The 23,942-nt window shown below is 44.9% G+C and overlaps 1 protein-coding gene across 2 annotated transcripts in view; it reads right to left on the minus strand.

Annotated features, from left to right (window-relative positions):
• Positions 1–4,479: 4,479 nt before the first annotated feature.
• LOC118318604 (BMP/retinoic acid-inducible neural-specific protein 3-like) overlaps positions 4,480–23,942 on the minus strand; it is a 49,946-nt gene continuing 30,483 nt past the window's right edge. For both annotated transcript variants that reach the window (XM_035648418.2, XM_035648419.2), the window contains exons 5-8: positions 17,952–18,057; positions 17,241–17,477; positions 12,571–12,793; positions 4,480–6,443 (exon numbers count right to left, since the gene is read on the minus strand). In XM_035648418.2, coding sequence (XP_035504311.1) covers positions 5,327–6,443; positions 12,571–12,793; positions 17,241–17,477; positions 17,952–18,057 — 1,683 coding nt within the window. In that variant the 3' untranslated portion in view covers positions 4,480–5,326. The remainder of the gene's footprint in view (positions 6,444–12,570; positions 12,794–17,240; positions 17,478–17,951; positions 18,058–23,942) is intronic.

Raw genomic sequence — 23,942 nt, forward strand, 5'->3', positions numbered from 1 at the left:
TGCTGGAATTATGTTTTCACCCCTGTCTGTTTGTCGGTCGGTTGGTTGGTTGGTTGGTTTGTTTGTCGGCTGGATTTCTCAAAAACTACAGAACAGATTTCCACAAAACTTGATGGAAGGATGGAACATGGGCCAAGAAAGAATTTGGTACAGATCCAAATATCCAAGTGGATCTCGTCTAGTGGAATTATACATGAATCCATAAGGGGACTGTTGAGTTTTTGTAAGTAGTTTGGACTTGTGTATGTGCTGTAATAATTTTGTCAATATTCCGGTATTTTTTATGTTCAGGCCTTGAGTGTGGCATTGTGATTTCTTTTAAGGACTTAAATTACAAACATAAAAGTTCATTTTACCTTGCACCCTTTGTTATCAAGCCTCCATTATCTATTTATGAAAACATGCATGCACATAATTGAAGTTCCCTTCATCAGTTTTTGCTCTGAATTAATTTTCTGTTGATTTGAATGGTAAGATGTCTGGCCTGGTCTTTTTTCGTTCATGGCCAAAGTACGACTCTCCTCGGCACAGACGGAACAAAACAAAACCATTCACAGTTATCACAGGGCCGCCATCAATAAGCACCTGTCTGAATATCTGATGGGAGGTCGCCGACGGTCTTTATCACCAAAGAAGCAGAGTGTCAAAAATAATCTGATCTTTGACAGAGTCTTTGCGGCACAAAACATATTGACCTATTGAACAGGACTATGGTAGACGCCTACAGCTGGAGCTTTAGGCTCCCATGCACCCTTGCAGTAAATACCTACAGTCACATTTTTAATTCTGCAATGTACACCTCGTCTGTGACCATTTTATTTATTGCCTTTGTTTTGATGGATGGGTTATGAAAGCCGCCTGAGCATGAAGAAATTCAATTCGTGACTAGCTCCCCGTCCCACCGCCGACATTTAATGAAAATATCCCCACATTTGGTGGGAATCCAAACAAAAGCCTTGGCTCGCTCCGACTTAGAGCGAGTCACGGAGTAGAAACATTCCACGCAGATGCTACTCTTGATTGTTGTGATGCATGGATAATTTTCCGACCAAATCACTATGCAGAAAAATAATGACAAAGGCAGAGCACCAGGCACTTGCGGTGCATGGCGGGGCTTACGCTCAGTTCCATTAAATGCTGGAAGGGGCAAACTCCCTGCTGGTAGGGTGTAATTACAGTATTAGTATGATACAGAGATTCAGCTCGGATATGAGAAAAGAATCTGGTGAGACGTTGAGGTGTGTCAGATTCGATTTCAACCACAAAAACAGAAACAGGCAGAGTGTAATAACACAGCGGGGTTATCTTGTATGAATGCGACTGCGGCTCTTGTTCACAATCATAAGCTAATAAATGTTCAGTTTATACTCCAAAAATATGTGTTGCTTTGTTTGACTTGTACAGGAAATACAAAAGCCAGAGTAAAATTTTAAGATTGAACACATTGCATCTTTCCTCTCTCCTCTTTTTAAAAAAATTCATCTTACGCGTACGCAACGTCAGTCACCGGAGTCTTGCAAACCAGTTGAGAGAATCTTTGAAATCCGACTTGTAATTTCAACTCGCTCTGCCCCCTTTTATTCCTACTTTCCACTGGGAAGGGAGCGATATGCCCATTTTTCTTTTCCTGACGTCCCTGGCAGATAACCATCATCGCCGTCAGATTATGTGATGCGGAATACTCGGGGGCGATTGCCAGTCCCCGAGTATTCCTCATTTCCACACGGCCTGCTTTCATCATGCACAACGGTTAAGAACATCAGAGAGGGAGTGAGAGAATGGCTGTGCGCGCGGTGCAGGGCCGCATGCTGCGCGTATAGCGGAAATCAGTTGGGGGGCGAGGGGGGGACTGGAACTGGTGTTGCTTTTATTTCACGGCGTGGAGTAAGACATAAACCCCCGCAAAATTGCAACAGTGGGAGCAGCACCTGAGATAAGAGGCTTTGATGCCGCGTCTTCTGCCCACATCTTCGGCACAACCAATCCGTCAGCGCGAATCCAGAAAAACAGAGATTCAAAGGCCAGAATATCGTCTTCCTGTTGCCACGGAGCGACACATGTACGGCTGCACATCTTGAAGATCAGTCAAACCTGACTCCGGTCACATCAGAGACACACAGGATAATGCTGCACATGTAAAGTGTCTGTGCTCATTAAAATTGCTATAACATCACAAAAAATATTTGTCATATAAAGGTTTTGGGTTTTTTTTAATACTGGATTGATGTCCAGAAGAATACATGAGAGTTTCATGACCCGGATCAAGCTGATATTACATGTAAAGTACCAGCTGCTGTTTTTTTGTCTGCAAAAACCTTGTTATTATTTTTCTCAGCTCTCAGCAAGCGATCAAAGAAAATCACCGCAAAGTTTCTCTCCAAAAAAGTAATTTTCTTTTCTGCGTAATGCGTCTTTCAGAGATGTAATTTTTTCGCAGATGAGTGGAAGAGCTCCCGATGATATATTCTTTCCCCCGACAACAACCGGGGGCTGTGATGCGGCTGTCGGAATTGTTGCATTCCCGCTTAATCTCTCTGATTTCTGCACTTTTCTTTCTGCTTTCAACAAGTTGTCTTTAAAATTGTCTTACTTGATTATAATATTCAAAACCACTAAATATAAATAATACAACAGGTCTTGTGTAGACAGAGAAACTTGCATTGCCTTGATTTGTTAAACAGACGTCCGGGGCGTCGTCTTCGGCAACCCTGTCTCCTAGAAATGATGTTCATATACCGCTGTTCATGGTTATAGTGCTGCCAAGATGTCAAATTGTGTTTATTTGCACAAAAATAGGAATGAGGAGGTTGTTGTGGACGACGGGCAAGATTTCAACTTCATCCAGAGTCAAGGTAATAAAAAGTGCTGTGTAGTTATTATTATTATTCCTCACATCAGATCTGCATATGGTGAATTTTTTTTCCGAAATCTCTTACTCAATGATATTTAAACAGTTAAAGTTACATCATTTTGTTCCCACAGTAGAGTTTGGCGATATGTTGCATGTATAGTTATCATGAATATAGGCTCTCTTTTTTTATTTCACAGCAGATATTATTACTCGTCATAGTACAAGTTATAGCGCTTATAGCACTATAGCCATGACAAATATTACTTGTCATAGCTCAGGTGATACTGACTACATTTATCCCACGAAGGTAACATCCACACACACCAATACATTTTCAAGTTAAATCATGCCTTGCTATGTTAACGGCTAGAGCCTTGGAGCCACTAAAGCCTGGTTTTATACTTCTACGTATAGAGATTTACTCACTGCGCCGTTGCGAGCTTTACTTGTTTACACCACTCACTAGCATCCGTGTGTATCTTAAACAATGGGCGCTAAAATGTCAGTGGATCATGAATGTTTGACGGTTATTTTGGCTTTAACGTCACAGGACATGGCGTGTATGACCCTTGGAGTGATTGAGGCAGAGGGGAGGTTGAGTTTCGTGGGCTTTCCCAGCCACACGGAAGAGATCTGCTGCCAAGGGAATCGTCGGAGTTGTAGGGGTCTGCGTCAACGTAATGTGTAGTGAGATTTCCAGCGAGGCGCATAGGGCGTGGGCTTTGGCGTAGGTCACGCAGGTAAGCCCAACCCCAAGGTAAGCCCAACCCCAAGGTAAGCCCAACCCCATGGCGTACAAATGGTGTTGACTCAAAGAAGAAGTATGAAACGGCCTAGAAACGATGACTTTTTCGAAATAAAACAAACCCCGCTGGCCCAGTTTTACTGGTGGCGGTTGTGTTTTAGTCTGGACGAGACTCTGTCGAATGTTGCACGCGCCCACGATCGCCATGATTTTGTTGGACTCGTGAAAGTGTTTTCTGGCGCATTACTATGAGATAGTGTGGACGTAGCCAAAGCCATGTCAGTGTGACAGTGAGTCAGCACCAACGGGATCAGGACACTGAAACTTGAGGCAGCGAAATGGAATTCAGTCAACATTACTTTAATCATTTTCACCTGCACTGTACTGTGACCTGTCAATATGGTTCTGTTGATTTAACAAAACACAGAAATTTGTATTTGTGTTTCAATTCACAGAAAGCAACTCAATTTGGATTGGTTGTTTCTATCTCATCTATTTCATTTTCTTTATATTCTATTTTATGCATGTGTTTAATTCACACTGGTATCAACAATTACACACTACAGTAGAAGAACAAAAATAGTCATTTCTATCTGAAAGTTTTGCAGGTTGCTGCGGTGACTGGTTTAAACGTTTTGACTGATATGATGAACAAAAACAGGAAATCATCACATTTGACGAGGTGAAAGAGAAGATGTGACATTTTTGCTTAAAAACGATCAATTAGCAAAATAGTTGCTGATTTAATTTTCTGTCCATAAACCAATTGATTCATTGAAGATTCAATCCAGCTCTAGTTACGCCTGTGCTTTACCAACAATGTCTAAAAAGAAAAGGTAAAAACGCATATGTTTAATATCACATACATGAAACGTACACTATCTATAGACCACACATAAAAATGTATTTTATTTAGTGTATTAACAAACTGTATTATACATTTTATAGACAGTGTTTTTATAACCTTTGTTTCACAAACAACAGCATTATAAAAATAAAAGCACAGGTAACAGATATTGTTATGATAACGGTGTAGTGTTGTGTTTTCTCGGCAAATCTGCTATAATACAGCATCTATTCATTCACTTTGTTTATCGCATTTATTTCTTACAAAATTGTTCACTAGAGGTTAAAAAAAGGAGTGAGTTTGTTGTTGTATGGAAAGAGCTCAAAAACAATGGAGGTGCCCATCATGTCAACGTTTAAAGGTGAGGTCCATGATATTAAAACAAGTTATTTTTGCACCCGGGAGACAAATGTGACCAAAGAAATTTCAAATACAACAAAAACAACAAAAACAACAAAAAAAACATCCCGGTGTTGAAATGTCTATGATTACATTGCTTGGGGAATACGTCATCAATCGGCGAAAGCTTTTGTGTGCGTATGTGAGTGATTCAGATTTGTGCAATATACAAACGTCAGCACATTTGGCAACATATCAGTGATGGCAGAGCTTTAATTTTATATCGTCATTATTTTCATCAAGAGAGAGAGAGAGAGAGAGAAAAAAAAGAAACTACGAGGCAGGTTTGGTGAAATCCTCCTTCATTCTACTATGTTGTACAAATTCATACGAAAAAGCTGACATGAGAATCCCAAATGCACGTTTGAGATTCATGACAACGACAAAAATGTCACCCAGAGGTCCCTTCGCGCGGCTCCGGAACTGCTCTTAGCCATCGTGACAACCGCTCCGCCATCTGTGCACCTGGCCCACTGACTACTTATTAGCTACATAATTTGGTTGTTTCGTATTCCATCGAGTTGGGCTGCTTGGCAGTGAACGTCTGCAGTGCCGCCTGGATCCTGGCAACGTCCGTGGTGGACAGTTTGAGCCGGTGCCGTAGCAGACAGGAGAAGAGGTCCAGCGGCTGAGCGCCGGGCGGGGAGAGCCGGTTGACCCGATCCCGGATCTCCAACAGCTGCAGCAGGGCCGAGTCCTGCGATCCCTGAGTATACGGGTAGTCCAGCTGTAAAATCAAGTCCTGGATCGCGTCCGGGTCAAAGTGCATACTATAGCCATACACCTGGATGCTGTTGATTTTCATGTAGCCCAGATTCCGCCCTGGTTCCAGGTACTCCAAAGGTTCATAATATACAGTTCCGTTTCCGTTAGCCGCGGGCCCCCTGATCCGGCTCCGTAGGTAAAAGTGGACCGTCTCAAAAAATGTTTTCCACTTGTTGCCCAAAGTCAAAGTCCAATTGTAACAGTCATAGGGAATGTCTAATTTAGTCCTCTCCCAGTCTGGGTAGTTGTTCTGGTCAATGGGCATGATCCAACTCTCCGAGTGGCTTCCCCCAAACGGATTGATGTAGACGGACAGCATGGGGTCCAGAGTGCTGTTCTTGGTAAGGCAGATCTGTAGCGACATCCCCAGGAGCATGTGGACATGGTTTGACTTGTACTTGTTACTTTTCAGCGTCAGCAGCATCCTCTTCCTCCACGACGGGTCGAACCAGTTATTCAGCCTGACGTCGTTGCTGACAAAGATCCCGTGGATGCTGATGCGGCTGTCGCGCTTCTGCAGAAGGTAGCGCAGCTCCAGGTCCTGCAGGTCAGTCTCGAAGCCGATGTAGTGGTCGGTGGAGTCGGGCACCTCGTTGCGGCACACTCCCTGGCTCAGCATGTAGCCCTGGTTGCAGGTGGCGCAGCGGGAGCGGTTCTCGTAGGAGCAGGACGCACAGGAGGTGCCCTCGCTCACCGTGCAGGGGATCACACCCTGGCAGGGCGGGTGCTCGTAGGGGCAGGAGCAGCTGCGGGTCTCCTCCTGGTACGAGCCGATGTGGTTGTTCTCGCTGCAGTACATGATGGAGAGGATGTAGTTCAGCCAGTAGCTGAAGGGCCTGCAACAGAGACAACGCAGGATGAGAACTTCATTGCAATTTATAAACACGTTTATAAAATGAAATTGCATAATTTTACCCAGATACATAAATGTGGATACCAATAAGAACGTTTTAAGGTAGTTGACAAATCAAGAGACATAGTTTGGAGACTCAAAGAGCTAAAACCAAGTGTTTCAGACGGAGGCTGTTAAAGAGGAGCTGCAGGAATTGACAGTCTGAGGAAACTAATGTGTTTACTGAACATTAGAGTGTGTAAACCTTTTCAAGTAATAACCCAAATTAAAATTATGAACCTGAATATGAGCATAATATGTCACCTTTAATTAATCCTTTCATATCCCTGAACATTTTGTTCAAATCCTTGATATTTAAAATGCATTCCGTGTTCACATGTTTGGTTTCAGTCTGAAAGATGTCACTTAAAGGTAATTTGCTCGGCAGTATCTCTCGTGACAACATGACAGCAAAAACAATTTCAATCACATTCTGATTCTCATGCTAAACTTTGATCGTTGCCGGAAGATCCCAATGTCCTCTTCCCCCCCCCAAAAAACTGTCTTGTCCACTTTAAACCACGAGCACAAACAAAAACACAAATCTAAAAATCATCATGTATCAAAACCATCATTTAAAAACACTGTTTAGCATAAATATAACCACATCTGATTTGTAAAACATTAAAATCTGTGTTTCCGATACACGATTCAATCTCTGGAGTCAGTGACTAGGACTCTACAAGTAGCAATTGCAGAATGTTTTATTTATTCTGCGGCACAAACTAATGGTAAATCAAAATTCCTGTTTCTGAAGAACGGAGCAGATGGACTGGATGACAAGAATATAATGTCATAAATCAGCCTTTCGCCTTCTTTGTTTCACATCTGTCACATCACTGAATCCATTTTTCGTTCCTCTGGCAGCGTTAGCGGTGTTGTTACTGTGGCCGTGTGCAACTGCTAAATTAATTTAGCTGGGGAACAATGGTGCATGTGTAAGTAATTTACATTTACAAAACACATTTCTGAAGGAAAAAAAAATTAAACATTTGTCCAAACCGTTGTTTGACTAAATAAACGCTGGGCTGCATAATGTTTGCAGCCTTGGGAATTTCAACTTCACCGATGAATATTAGATCAGCGTCATTTTAAAAGGTTTCTTTCCACGACTTCAAAAACCAGGTTAAGGGCAAAATCTGTGAGGCATAATTCAGTGCATCCCCTCGGGGGCCATATCCCATTTCTACGAGGGGACACACGCAACAGTTTTGGCAATGTTTGTTGCCGACTCCCCGTCGATGACAAACGTTGAATGCAGTTTTTGTACTCCGCTTTTGTGAAGCAGAATAGATTGAATCATGAAGCCAATGTGGAAGTGCCTGAAGCTTGTGTTCTCTGGAATCACCAGCAGGGGGCGACTCCACTGGTTGCAAAAATAAGGCTGTTTCTATAAAAGTCGATGAGAAAATGACCCTTGATTTATAACATTCATAAAAGGAGATTATGGTTCAATCTTTAGTTTAAAGTCTTCAATACAACATAATGTTCATTTCGTAAATTTTGGTCCATTTTGAGTAAAATAGACACTAAAGTAGCGAATACATTGGAGCATGGATACAGTGTGATTGACAGCTGGTACGGTCCAATTGGTGCATGGTGCTTTTCAGTCAGACCACACCCCCAATTTTACGTCCAGTTACCAAAAAAAACCCGCAGATGGCGCTGGTATAAAAATGATAAACACAAGGCTTTAAAATTGGAAATTAGATTTTTTAATTGACTCTAATTTTGATTCAGAATCGTAACAAGGCTCTGAAATGGGCTCTGAAATAGCAACGCTATGCTATGAAGAGGATAATGGTAAAATGATATACCTTCTTTACAAGAAAGACACCTGCACATAGATACTTTTTCAAGGCGGCAGCACGTTGCACATTTTAACACCTTCATGTCGTCCCACATCATATATAATTGTTTATTTCCTCTGCCTTTGTTATGTGAAAACAGGAGAAAATTGCAGGAATACATTTAATTCCACCTGAAATTGAGCACACAAAGAAAAAGAAAGCACAAGGTCTCGGCTAATTACACCTTTTAATGTCGATAAAAACAGACCCGCGAATCTAAAATTGCAGGTGTTTTGTTTCCCACTCACATTATGTTTTGTCCCCTGCAGTCTATCACTCACTAAAACACACACACACACACACATCTGAAAGCGTGAGAAAGCCAGAGTCTATCGGAAAAACTTCTCAGTTTATCAATTTCAAATGTCAGTTGTTCCAACTAGCAATTCTACCAACATCCCAGAGAGATTATCGTGAGGCAGATTGACATGTGGAGGAAAGAAAGGGGAAAGTTTCCCAAATCCGGCGACAATTTGTCAAATCGCAGCTGATGTATTGTGCTAACTGTTGACTCGGGGAAAGTCATCAGTTATAGTCAGTTGTGCATAACTCATCTCCAGAGCGGCGGCGGCTGTGCACAGCGAGAGCGCGGGGAAGCGTCGCCGGCGTCGTCGCCATCGAAGTGCGTTGTGTCAGCAGGACGCGTAAACTGTCACGGAAACGCAGTGGGAGGTCCGGGCCAGAAGAGAAGCTGCGTGTTCCCTCTGCAATCTGTTCGCTGTCTGTCAGCTCATTTCACACAGATCGATGCCACACGCCAACTTTCAATTTTCACTCATGAGCAAAACTTTTTCTCTTTTTTTCCCCGTAGAAAATGCACTTTACTTTTTGTTTTAATCTCCATTAAAAGTTTTTTTTTTTTTTTTTTTATTTATTTGATGAACAAAAGGAAAACAGCACATCTCCATCGCTGTTATTCTGACAACTCATGTAATCTCTGAAAACCTGATTTAAAAAGAGGAAAAACTTAATGTCCTGAACTAGAAAGTTACAAAAGAAACTCCGAAATGGATTTGAAGTGTCGAGCTACAAAGTATGTGACATATATAGTTTTCTCTGTTTGCCTGTTCTTCATCTGACAAAGACCATGATGCCTCGGTAAAAATGCATAATGGATTGCAAAGATCCATGCAGATCAATTTATTCTTTTATGAAAAGGGAAAGGGAAAAAAAAACAACAACTAGGTCATTACGCACATGGCAGTATCCGGAAACATGTTGTGGAGTAGAGAATCTCATTCTTTTTTAGTGTAGAACAAGACAAACTGTGCATTTAAAAACAATTATATCCTGTGATGAAATTTTGATGGAGGAAAAATGCATTATTATTTCAGAGATGCGTGGGACTGTGCCCTTTACCCTAAATGCTTTGCTTTGAACCCCTCACACTCTCCCTCAGATCTTTAGAGAGCGCGAGTTTATATCACAGCAGGATCCAAAACCATCCGGTTTAAGTATTTACTTTCATCACTCGTACGATATCTTATCACTGTGTTTACTACTCTTCACGAAATCCCGCCCCAGATTCTGGTCGGTTGAAGTGCTGAGAACTAATAAATATTACATTGCGCGTTCGTGTGTGTGTGTGTGTGTGTGTGTGTGTGTGTGTGTGTGAGAGTGGATCTGCCTTGTTTAACACTGAAATACATTTGTTGTAGTTCCTCGGCATGTAACATGTAATCTAATTTCCTTTTTTCTATGGATTTTTAATTTGCATATCTTCTGAGAGAAATACGGCGAAAGGTTAGCGTGTGTGATTCTGCAGACCCGCTGCAGGGCATTGGAGACTTCACATTCAGTAATTAGTCTAATCGTCAAGATCATCGTTTTCGCTTCATGAAAAATTAATTAAATGTCACCAGGAGTCACATTTTCGAAGTTTTAAAAAAAAATCTAGTACTATTCTTGTTTTCACTGAGAAATTGTTCCATTTATCCATTGTCGCTTTTCCCAATCGTGCTGTTAGGATCAGTTTGGCACGACAGCAGGGCCATTTATTGAGCCGGTTCCGTCAGCGGGCAACTTTTTGTGCCATTAGGATTTCTTCTATTTAGGTGAGTGTTTACTAAAAGTACAGTTCACAGGAGTTTTGACGAAGCTGCTGCTGAACTTGGGCAAAAGTTGAAGAGACACCTTTGAACTGTAAATGTGTATTTCACGAGAAGAAGGCAGATATTGGTAGTCAAACAGTCATGGTGTCGTGGCTACAAACAGACCACGAGCTCAGAGTTGGAGATATGGAAAGTTAATACGGGAGATTTTGGTACAAAATTATTAAATCTCCTTTGATCAGATCATTTCTGTAAACAGATCGTATCGGCCCCCACGGCGTTGACCATGACTTTCACCTTCAAGCACCCCCTTTTTTTAGACAAAAATAACGAGTTGGAGCTTCGTCGACCTCCAGCGTGATCGGACCCGATCAAAAATCAAGTCAGTGACTCGGCCTACAGGGCGACTTCTGGGTCACTTCTTCTTGGATTGTATCATTTTTGCTTGGCCTCAGTGGTTCCTCCAAGGAACGTTTGGCGTTCATTGCCATCCCTGGACACGTGGCAATCAGAGCAGATGATCTCTATCGTCGATAACCTCAGGAAGACCTGTTCCTAAGATTCTACTTTGACTTTGTATTACATGATCCCAGTTTGGGCGTGTTGAGATTCACATAGGTCACTGATGACCTGCCCTTGCTTTCAAGCAAGAAGACGTCAAGGTCACCGGACACACAGAGCAATGCTATAGGAGGACATAATGTCTCCTTGGTGCTGGTCCCTCTTATTAGATGTCACGGTCTAAAGTAAGATGAGCCCATGGTGCGACACTTAAACTCCTGTGTCGCCCTGTTCACGTTCGACCGTGCTCGCAGCCGAGACGGCCTCGATCCAGCGCCGTCATAAACAGTGTTCGAACTGCGATTCGCCTGTTTCACGTGTGTGAATTCAATCCTCCCCTCGAGAATGAACTCTGACCATCACACACACACAACTCCTCTCTCAACCCTCAGCCGAACACGCCCAACGTGCACTTCTTTTCCCTGATCCTCCTTCACTCTCTCTCTCATCGAACAGACGTAGTCGGTCGTACTAACTTTCTTCAAGGTCTCCGACGCCTTGGGGTTTGTTGTCCTTCGGTTGAAAGTCGCTTTTGGATAAAAAGCATCTGCCAAATGGGTAAATGTAAATTTCAATGTAGCTCGGCTAAATTAACTTCGTAATGAGTCTTTTAATTTGCATTTCCTCCCCCCCCCCCCCCCCCCCCCCCGACTCACTCACTGTGTCTCGCAATAGTGTCTCTCTCCCGCTGAGTGAAACATCGCTTTTCCCCCCCGAGACATCACATTTATGTTTCCGCTTTCGCAGTGGTCAGTTTGCTATGAAACATATGGCCCCAGGGCCATTTGTATTTCCATTTCCCCCCCTTAAAAATACAGATTGCATGACACCAAACACCCAAAAACGAACGTATGCACCATTGAAACGCTTTGGAAATCGTCCAGAAAATCGCGGTGGCTCTGAGGTTAACAATACATTTTCCACGGCCTAATAAGATTTTGCGGCCGACTTGATGAAAGGCCGGTATGAAGAATGGTATGCGTTTTTTGAAAAGACCGCCGATGACGTTCCCTCATTTAATTAACAGGAAGTGAGGGAGGGGAGGGGGGGCGGCAGGATAGATGAGCATTTCTCACCTGAAATAGCTCCTAAAAATGAAACCTGGCCGCATCAGCTGTACGGGACATAATCACATTTCTTTTTCATAAGCTCGCGCGTCTAAAAAAAAACCGTACGACTGACTTTTAGTGAGAGAAAGTCCAAAAATAGACGTCGAATGTGCTGCTGAGAAGGGGACGGGGGGGGAATCTTCTTTCTCCTTTTCGCCGGGCTCGTTAAACGACGTTCCGAACTTAGCATATTCCTTTGAAACACTGCAAACTTTAATTTCACAGGCGGATAGCTTTGATTCCCTGGACGTAAAGGGAGACTCGGGGCTGGGAGCGCCGCCAAGTCGCCAGGTGTGACACTGAAGCTCGCTCCAGTCGGACCTCGGTTGAATATCAGAAGCGGTGATAAATTGCGCGTGTTATTAGCTCAATGCCTCGTTCAGGAGACAACCGAAGCACTGCACGCAGTGTGAGTCCACGTACACACACACACACACACACACACACTTCCACGTCCGTGGCGACGGAGAGGTCAGCGGGAAGGCTCCTCGGCCTCTCACCTCTCCCGCAGCATGGCGATCTTGGGCTGCGTCCGACACCGCTTGCTGAGGCCGAAGAGCTTGTTGACGATGCGCCGCGCTTTGCCCAGCAGCTGCCGGCTGTGGAGCTCCAGCTGCCGGTAGCGCTGGTGGACGGCCGGCTCGTTCGTCCAGAAGTACTGGATGGCGGACGCGTTCAGGGCGTAGAACGTGGGGAGCTTCCGGACAAAGCTCTGGAACTCGTCTGGGAGGAAAGGAAGGCAGAGATGGGAGAGAGATTACCAACAGTAAGATTTGGGTCCTGTGTGTAGCCACTATACCATTTTATATGATGTGTGTAGAAGCCGTACAACCGGGCTTAATATGGTTGATGTGTTGGCACGTTAATGAAAAGACGACCATTGCGGAACCCCAGCTATTCGCTGGTCTCAAGAGCTCCTCTAATCCTGAAACACGGACCCGACCCGTTACAAAACTCTGGAAAAACGTCTGCAAAATTGCACGTCTACAGTCATCGACCCGTCCACTCGCTCGCTGTGAATGTGTCCAGAGCAACATTTGAGGACATTTGCAATTCCACACGCAGCTCGTCCGGAAATGTTCCACGAAAATAATCCGGAAAATTTCAGTGCACGGTCTGAACGCATGCTTCACTCTCTCAATTCCTTATAAGATACATCCGGCAACAGGGAAAAAGAGCGGGAAGTGGTAATAAATGTCTTATTGCACATGCTAATGGAGGAAAGGGGGCGGGGCTGAATACGAGGTCGGTGTAAGATCATTCTTTCCTTCAGTAACAGCTTTGCCTGCAGAGCTGTGTGTGAGAAACGGGACGGACACGGAAAACAGAGGATAATGCTGCACACACAATGCCCCGTAAACAGATTACATTTTCAAGGCATTCAATAACGATGCCATCATCACCATCACCACCATCATCACCGTCGTAGTAATCGTCGTCATCGTGATTGGTTGAATGGCAAATCGGTGCGAGAAAGCGGCCGCGCGACGGTTTGTAATTAGTTGAGATGTTGTGATGACACAGCGTCTGATTAGAAAACCAATTAGGTGTCAATGGCTTCCCCGGCGATTATGCAAGGGGGCTGACGGGTTCCTGTGAAATGAATAAGTTGATTAAACAGCTTGTAATAAAAATATATGAAAGCGTATTCGAGGGGTTCTGTCCGTGACCTACATGCACAAATGAGAGATGGATCTCCTGAGGAGACACGGTTCGGCTTCCTTGTTCATCCATGAAATTCCAAGTTAAATGAAAATATTTTTCAATATAATATTAGGTCTCTTGTTATTCTATATTCATGCACTTGGCAGCAGATTTCAAAAGTAAAAACCTGATGTAAATATTTCAGAAACAGAGTCAAATATGAGCTTCCTTTTGGTCCGGCGGATGTAACCGAAACCGACGCAAACGTAAATTCAATATTTTTTAGTTGTGAGACCTGTCGGCTCCCAACAGGACCCCCCCTCAGGCTCAGGACGGGTCTCCCCCTTCTAATCACATTTACTGTATCTTTGTTTGCACATTTCGATCATCAAGCTAAAAAGACTTTGCAGCAGTGAAGCTCAACAGACGTGTGCAGGAAAACGAGGAAGACAAAAGGCTCCATCTCTATAGACTTCATGGTTAAGTTGAGGCTAAATAAATTTAAATAACAGTAGGCGTAAGAGTAACTCCTCCCGGGGAAGTTGCCAACTGCAAGTTGCCGCACCACTAGACCATTATTTTATCGCCAGCGCGGCGATACACCTCATCCCTGGACTCCCACGCCACCCGGCATTATGATCTCGTCAGCCACTGAACCCAGGAAGGCAACGGCGCTTCCCCCCTTTCGTATGATTTAATAATTTTTTTTAATGGAAGGGGGCGTCGGACAGATTCGGAGGAGCGCGCGCGTACAGGCACCATGTGGGCATTGTTAAAAATAACAAGATTGGGGTTGGAGGGTAATAGTGTGGCACCTAGAATTGCTAAAAGGATGGAGGCTGTGACTAATAAATGCTGGGTCTCAGGAGCTGGGCTAATTTAAATTTTTCAATTAAACGCGCAAGACGGAAATACATTCCGAGCAAGACGTGTTGGCTCATCACACCTATGACGCCCCGACCGGAATTTGATCTGTTAAACTAATACTGTGAAGAAGCAGTGGATACACATCTCCTCCTTTCTGTACAATCGAGACACTGATCCAGCAATGGAATCTATGTTTTTCCTCATGGACGCATATAATCCCACTGGCGGTGGCGAAAGTCCAAAGCGGATCGCGTCCGCCGTCAGCGGGACTGTGGGAAAACCCTCGTTTCTACAATCAGAGTCATGATTATTAATCTCTGTGCTCCCGGAGTGAGGTGTTCTCTTGCTCAAATCAAATGCACAAGTGGACCCCGCAGGGATTTTTATTCTTTTTTTCCAAAGACGGAAGCTCACTTATTTAATACAACGCCGCGGCTGCCGTTTCTCGCAGGGGGCACCTTGCTGCGTAAGTTATGGCCAGCTGCGTGTGCGCTAATCAAGTTGCCCTTAGCACAGGAGCATGTGGCCAGTAACACCCGGTCTCAAGACCGGCGAGGTTGCACGGAGAGCCGCTCGAGGGCCAGGCGGGGGCCGGATGAGAGCGGAGAAAAACAGCCCTGGATGCCCCTCGGAGCCGCGCGGATGCAGCCCGCAGCTCCGGTAATGACGGGGATGCGGGGACGCGGTGAACACAGCGGCGAGGACATAACTGAAAATACGATACACGTGCTAATGGTCGGCATGTGTGCACCGGCAGTTAATGAAAGACCCCCGCCAGGAAAGGCTTGTGTGAAAGCTGAGGTTGTGTCGTAGCCTTTTCCCGCCACGTTGGCGCGGCCGACATTAAGTTAGGTCAGCTTATGAAAAAATAATGAAAAACCAGCGGACAACAACCGGAGATGTAGGAGTAAATTACAGGTTACGCCACAGGCTGCTAACAGACTGCTACAGCCACTGCATCTTGTTTTCTCCTCACGCGCAAGTGACAAACCTTCATCTGATTGAATCCCCCGTTGACCCGGTGACATTAGAGTTAATACCGGCCTTTCATTTTTTTCATGGAACCGCCGAGATATGCACCGTGCAATTTCTCTTTATAGAAACGGCGAAGCGTCGGCGTCTGTGTGACGGAGAAGAGGGCTCGCTTTCGTTCTGACAACGCAGGACTGCGACGATGACAGATGCTAAAGAGATTTCACCCGGCGGGTTACTCGACAGAGTCAGCTTCTGCCTTTTACTGTCCATGGCTGCTTTCAGGCCGCCGAGGAGGGGAAAAAGAAAAATGGTGTTGCCAATCAATAAGCGGCCTCTGCTTTGTGGCGGTATATTGGAGTTTTACAGGAGTAAATCAATGCCACGAGTATTTAAGTTCTGTAATTTGTCAAACGTTCTCATTTAGCAAATTGTCCATGAAACTTTTTTATGTCTTTTTTTTTTTTTTTTTTTTTTACAATATCTCAAAATAATACCGATACTGTAAAACGGTACAATGGATTTATTTGTATCCACTTTACTGACACGTGGATTTGAGTTGTGATGGTGCACGTGAGCTTTAGGTTCAGGAGATGGATTTGTTTTATTCTCTTACGTCGGAATTTATATTATAACCACAACTAATGCTGCGGTCACACCGGACGCGACGCAATTTTTCTGCAGGACGACAAGATCGCACACAAAGTCAATGCAAAGACGCGAACGGCGCGAGCGGTGCGAGCGGTGCCACGCGTAACGCGCCAACTCGCTCCAGTCGCTCGAGATGAAATATTTGAAAGCATGCGACACATTTTCACGTTGGTGCGATAGCCAATGAGCGTTGAGATCCTCCCTCCGTCGCTGTGCGCAGCGCGACCGGCTGAGGAAGGAGCGGGCTCGGCAGGAAGTGGTCCAGGAAGTTTGCGTAGTTTTGTCATCGACAATTTCCTGTCTGTCTTTTTTTCATTCAACGGTTCATGTTTACATGCCCCGTGTGTGTGTGTGTGTGTGTGTGTGTGTGTGTGTGTGTGTGTGTGTGTGTGTGTGTGTGTGTGTGTGTGTGTGTGTGTGTGTGTGTGTGTGTGTGTGTGTGTGTGTGTGTGTGTGTGTGTGTGTGTGTGTGTGTGTGTGTGTGTGTGTGTGTGTGTTTGTTCCGATGAGGTTTGTCGGAGGAAGTGGAAGGAAGAACGGGGCAATTATTCACGTGAACGACCAAATGTTTACTTGCGACCGAATTCGCGAAAGCAAGGCGACGCGAAATATTTGTTTCGGCCGTGAACGCACCGTCGAAGTGCCTTACAGTAGGTTTGGTAGATGGCGTCATGTTTTGTTTCATGAGCACACCTCACACTGGGGCTTTTGGGAGGGAAAAAACTAAACGATTAAAATTCCAAGTAATTTCCGTTAAGAGGGATGAGATGCCTCTTCTCCGTTGGTGTTTTTTTTTGGTATAATTTAGCAAGAGGCGGCTGTAAGAGTCGCTCCTCTGTGTCCTGACGAATTCCCATTACACGCACTGGATGAAATTGCCGCCTTTGTCTTCGCGGCCTCCGTCTTTGCCTTTTCCCTGCCCGTGGGCTCCTCTAACAATGGGGTGTAATTTGCCGTCAAGTGGCACGTTCGCCGTCAAGTGAATGAGCGCAAAGAGAGAGAGAGAGAGAGAGAGAGAAAACACAAAAACACCGACCTGACTCCTCAAAGTCTTGGTTGGCCATCTTCCAGGAATCTCGGATTTGCAGTAAACTGGTCTCCATGGCCCTCAGGTCCACCTCGGGGCAATTACACTGCGGGTACTCGGCGGCGCACTGGCACCAGCAGTCGCTGTCGCGGCACACGAACTGGCCCTCCTCATTACAGCCGACGTAGCTGAGCGCCGCCTGCACGAACCTGGCCCGCAGATACTCGGGCAGCACGGCCTGCAGGCCTGCGGCACGGAACGGGAAAGAGACATGGGGGAAATGCCACATGGTTGAGCGAAGAGGGAGCTGTAAGTACTTTAGGTTTGGGTAGAAAGTGTGTTCAGATGTGCCGTTGTACGCCACATCTGTGAATCACTGAGGGCCGACACTCATTTTCCCTGGTTCCCTGCCACGCTTGACATATGCTGGGCGTCACATGCAATATGCTGGGATTCACTTAAAGTTTTTTTCTTCACTTTTTTATTTCTATTCTACAGCACAGCTCTGCTGCTTTTGCTCAGAATCATTTCTATCCGGGATTCGCGACTCCGCAAGCATGCAAGACAAAAAAAAAAGCAGAAAGGGGGGGAAGGAAGCGGAAGAGTGATTGAAGCTAAATTCATTCTGACACTCTTGTGCTGCAGTTATAAGCTTGCCAGAGAACAGACACTGTGACAATTCCATCAGAAATTGGCGGAGTTCAATTATGGATGGCCAACCTTGCAAATGAATCTTGTTTTCAGGGCTCTGAACCAAAACGGAGCTGACAGAGTCGAGGTTGTCATAGTTACTGCATCCGAGAGGCCCCGTCCTTGTTTCGGTCACCTTAAGGGAGAGAAGAAACAAAAACAGGAGCACACAACAATAATCCATACTGAGAAAGGAATGCCGCTAATGTCATTAAATAAATATGCAGAGATAAAAGGGAAAATAGAGTGAGAGAGAGAGAGAGAGAGAGAGGGGAGAGAGAGCACGTGGCTGGATGTCATGCAGAATAAGATTAACAACACGCTTTCCCGATGTGCTCTCCGGAGAAACAAAAGTATATCACGCATTATTTAGACTTCTCTGTTGTGCAAATCATATTTAAGATAATGATGCCGTGAGCGAGTGGGCTGGAAATTGAGTTGCGATAAGGATCCCTGGGGGAGAGGCGTAATGAGAAAAGTTGCGGTGTCGTCTGTCAAATCCACCGTCCGCCTCGCGTTTACCCGTCGCAACGCCAACCGACACGCATAACATGCCAAAGAAAACACAACTAAAATTCAATTACAGACGCACCTGAGGATTCCTAATTGTTCCGATGCAAACTTTGACACGAGGCGCGGAATATTACAAACAGGAAAACATAAAGTCGGGAATGTGATTAGGGAGTTTGCAACAACGCTGGTCGGACCCACACTGCATCACAAGTCTTGTGAGTCTTTTCTTTTATCGCCCTCGTCAAAACCTTGGCCTTCGTTACCCACAATGCAACAGCCTGGTCCGAAAAGGAGCGGCTACGTCAGACGTCAGAGATGAGGCGAGCAGGCCACACGGGTGTGGTGAGCTCCCTCCTTTCTGACTCCATATAAACCAAAAGTCTGTGAGGCAAAAGCCTGTGAGGCAACGCTTGAGGCAACTTCAGATTTTGCACAGGTCTCCCCGGAGCCAAAGCTGTCAATCAAAAAATGATCTCAGAGAGGCAGGAATACAAGTAAAGTGGAGTTTCCTTTCGCTAATCCAGACTAACATGCAGATAGCTAGATGAACAATCCTTGTTAATTCTCATCCGGCGTTCAGGGGTCTTTGAATTTAACGTCTTATTGCCATGTTAAAAAAAAAAAGGGGACTTGAACTGCATTTTTATCGATGGTGTTGTACCACTAACGCGTTAACTCCAAAGCAGTTAGAGGATTGAGTTTTTTTTCTTGTAATCCAGGAAAAAGTTACCTTCAATAAAAGCGCTCCCCTCGTTTCAACGAGACGAATGTTGTGACTGCGACCAAGCTGGGGGCTCCTGCGCTCCGCTACGGCTCGGATAAATTCATTGTGACGTCGCCACCTCTTTGCGCAGCCCCGTGCGGGTGCACACCACTGACCCAAATCAGCCACACTTTCAAAAAAACACCCGAATCCATGGGACTTATTAACATGAAGGCTAAAAGCCCGAACACAAAGGCAGGCACAGAAAATAAAAAGTCCCAGGCTGAGAGGCAGCGGGACCAGCGGTCTCCATGCTGCGTCTCAGCGCTTCACTCCCAGGACGGGTGCCCCTCACCTGGGTGGATCTCCCCAGGAGACAGGAGAGGACACAAAACATAATGGATATACATATATATATATATATATATATATATATATATATATATATATATATATATATATATATATCGTTTATAATCGGTGTTGCTCAACAAAATGCGTGTGAATTTAGACGTTTTTTTCTTTCTTTTTGCAATTGTGGTGCACCTGTGGCGAAGTAAAAAAAAAAAACTAAAAACAGAATCACAATGGGATCATAATGTGTGATTTCTGTGATTTCTTCAATCATGGCCAATCAAGCCACCCGCCTTCCGTGCTCTCCTGCTGTTTTCAAAATCGCTCTCTGACAATTTGGCGACGAGAGCGAGAGAGGAAAACAAAAAAAAAACTAAACTAAAAACCCACCCCCCCAGGGGAGACGGATGTGTCTGTGTCGGAGCGGTAAAGTCTCCACCTGAGAATAATTGACACTCCCGAGTCCGTGACTGAGGGCTGGAGCACTGCAGCTCGAGGAGAGGGAGAGGGAACACATTTGGTTAGCGCGAGTTTCCTCGCGTCCCGGGAGAACTCTTGAACAAATCTAGGAAAATGGTTCACCGACACAAATTGGAGGCGCCAAACAAATTGGCAGAAGTTTGTTGGTTTTAGCTCGGAGGGCGGGTCACCGAGCAGTCCAGGCTCCAGAGGATGTGTTCTTTTTCATCCGCAACCGTGTGATCGCTGTGCCACATATCTGACCTGCTGTCACAGAACCACTCTGTGTTCAGACTTAACAAGGACAAGTGACTGGTTTAAGCCCAAAAAAAGAACGAGCCATGATCCGCAAAACGTACCGGCAAAAAAAAGAATCTACTCATGAATGGAGAAGGCACATGGTTCAGCACACACACACACACACATTCAAATTCAGCCTATATAGACTCAAAATAGCTTCAACCATGTGGAGGTAGCAGAAGAAAAATCACATCATTTGACACCGTAGACTGTATATAAAATGGACGTGGTAATCGGGTCTTGATATATAATGTCAGTAAACATTCTCCTGAGGAGTTTATTGTCTTCATCTCTAGTTTCAAGTCTTCTTCAAGTCAGCACGATGTTCATTTAGTAACCTTTCTTCCCGTGTATAGTAGACTATGCATTGGGGCGTGGACACAGCGTGATTGACAGCTGGTACTGTCCAATGGGTGCAGGTCGCAGGCGGAGGGTCGGACGTGCAAATACGGTGTCTTCTAGTTTCAAAAAAACCCCAAGATGGCTCCGGCCAAAATGCTAAACTTTGACGCTTCGAAACAGCAGGTCACGAACCAAAGGTTGACGTCACGACGGGCCGCCACTTGCCAAAGAGGTAGTTTTTCAAGATGGACGACATGGCCGCTCCCCAAAAGGGAAGCCCAGACTTCGAGATCGCCCCCTGGTGGCTGGCAGCCGTATAGGTAATACGCCTCCCCGCCTCCTTTATGTTAGCAGATGGGACATGGACCATCCAGACCACGATAACTGACGTCACCAGGCCAAGATGGCAGCCTTCACATCTTGGATACCGATTTTTGTACAGTGAGAGGAAGTGGAGATGCATCTCCCATATTTGTTTATGTTTTTACAAACATGGTGACGACATAAACATTTGGGAATATTTAAAGAAATGTGTACATATGAAGAAGCCTGGCGGAGCCTTGTGCGTTGAGATCTGTTTTGAAGCAGACTGTTCGCGTGTCCTTTTGTCTGAGCTGTGTGTGAAATAACTGCAGGTGTCTTGTTAAAATAATATGGCAAAATTATTGGGGAAAACATTTTGTCAAAAATGTTTTTTGAAAAACAACGTAATCGCAGCAAACCTAACATACTGCAGAAGGCGAGATCATATTTCTTGTGCGGCATCTGTTGCTTGACTGGATTAATTTATTTATGTAAAAAAAAAAATTAAAATAGTTTTTAATCAAAACTCCTCCAGTGTGCCAGGAGGACATGCTCTTTGGAGCCGTTCAGGCAGAAGATCCAAACAGCTCCGCTCGAGTCAAATGTTGCTCTTCTGTTATCGGCTGGGCGATCTATTAAAAGTCACGGCTTCTTGTCCGCTGGCTTAGCTCCAAAATACATTTCTTGATATTTACATCTATTTTAAATAAGGGGGGGGGCTGTTTTTCAATATGTGGGTCGCCTGAATGTAATAACACAAAGTAAGCAACACAAAAATCGCAGCTATTTCTAACGGCTCCATTTTCTGGATGCATTAAGATACACTGCAGGCAAAGGGCTTCCAACACATATGCCCTGAATGCACCGTAAAGAGACTGGTTGTACTGATAGCGGTGGAATAAAGTGGCATTCTGGCCTGCGTAGTTTTTTAAAAACAGCCACTACTCTGGATAAACATGCAGAATATTTTCAACCGTCTATTCAAAAGGACGTGGAACTGTGTTGCGGTAGTTGTAGGTGTGGCTGTTAACAGTCGGTGTTAACGGGTGCTAGCAACCCTTTGCAGGGCGAGACCCAGGAAGTGCATGAAGGTGTCTGCGTCGCAGTTCCCAAGTCTCAGGCTACATCCACACTGCTGCGTTTGCGTTTTAAAACTAAAAAGTATATCACGAACATCATAGATAGACGCCCTTAAGACGCATTTCATGCGACCATTAACGTACACTGGGAATGTGCGTGATCGTGTAAACAGGAAGCAGATTCTGCAGTCAGTCGATTGGTTACAGAAAATCCTCATAATGTTGAAAAAGTAAGGTGAGAGATTTCTTTTGTGTTTCATGCTGTTTTGCCTTCACCGCTGGCAGTCGAGTCGTGACTGCTAAGAACCAATCAGGAAGCGAAGGCGAGGGACCTCACCACCGATTCCAAACATCTCAGTTTTTGCCCGTCCACACGACAACGCAGCCCCGCCGTTTTCAAACTGAAACCGGGGGTAAGCTGCGTTTTTTCTGGACGTCTCAGTTTTCGGGCGCTTCAAAACTTCGGACAGTGTGGACGGCAGGCGTGGCTGCATGGCAGCAGCGATGCGTTTAAGAAGTTGAACGAAGTCATGTGGATGCTTCAGTTTCTCCAGAGTAGTGTGAGCATCGGGCGTAGATGTAACAACCAGAAATGAGTGGATGTTGCCATTGACCAACATGCACACAGGCAAAACTTTCAACAGTGGGACCCCCCGCCCCCCCCCGCCCCTCGGACAGTTGCCTCAGAGTGTAAAGTCTGCTGAATGAAGCAGAAAACAGAAACTAAAGTCGTAAAGTGGTGACGTGGCTCCAGATTTGTGCTGGCAAACCACCAAAGACACCGAAAGAACAACAAGCAACTTTTCTCTCCTTTTTAGCTCATGTTAGATTGTTCAGTCTCAGCTCAGTCATCTTTGACAAAAGCCTGATTAACACACACACACACACACACACACACACACACACACACGCGCAAAGACAAACTGCCAACCTGAAAGGGAGCATCCATCTCCTCCATCTCCTCCTCCTCCCCCCGCGTTTGGCCAATCATTGGGCAAACGCCACGGCGGCGTCTCCTTTTAATATTTTCCCAAAGGTTCAATAAAAAGTAACCACATCGAGTTGCCGGATTAATGACGGCCAGGAGAGGAAAAGGAGTAATTCACTGTTGCCATTCAAAAAAACTTCTTCTTTCTTTTGACACCCACTTTTGACAACTCCAAGGTCAGAGAGGGAACTGGAGCGCAGAAGGAGAGAAAAAGACGGGAGCTCTGTTATTGCACTGTAAACACCCAGTGTCTTTTTCGGTCTCCTATTAATAATAATTCATAAGTCAATCTTATGAATACAAAGACATCATTCTGGGCAGGCGGACAGAGCAAAGGAAGCATGTGGGAGAGAGAGAGAGAGAGAGAGAGAGTTCCGTTTTTCTTTTTTAATATTGATGCGTTAACACAATTAATTAAAATCCGAGAAGCCTCCGCAGGGAGCCGCCGGATTAATCCCTAACACAGACAGATGTCTAACTTAAAGGGGGGAGCGAGAGAAAAAAAAGAAAATTTGACCGAATGCAAATCTAAAGATGTCTTTTCTATGCATAGCAATGAGACCATCTGCAGAAAAGAAGCCCAGTGGAGCAGAGCATGTGTGCTCAGTCAGCCCCTCTCTATTAGAAATCGACCCTAAAAAGAAAAACACATCCCTTTTTTTCTTTTTGATTTCTCTACTTTCAAGACCTCACGGGGGCAAGGCTTTTCTCTCCGTCTTCCTAAAAGCGGAAAAAAACAAACCATACAAGTTGTTCTAAGAGAGAAGAGTGATACAGTATGTAAATGACAGGGCGGTCGGTGTGGGAATTATTAATGTGCCATAATTGAGTACAAGATAACTGTGCTGACTGTGTTGGAATAGCTAACAGCTGCATTTAATGGAACATTTAATTGCACTTAAAGGCTTTTTCCTGGAATAAGCAGTTTTTTCGGTGCTTACGCATACACGCCGCGGATGAGACTTGTTTATCTTAACGTT

This window comes from Scophthalmus maximus, chromosome 13 (genome assembly GCF_022379125.1).
Source record: "Scophthalmus maximus strain ysfricsl-2021 chromosome 13, ASM2237912v1, whole genome shotgun sequence".
NCBI classification, from domain to species: Eukaryota; Metazoa; Chordata; class Actinopteri; order Pleuronectiformes; family Scophthalmidae; genus Scophthalmus; species Scophthalmus maximus.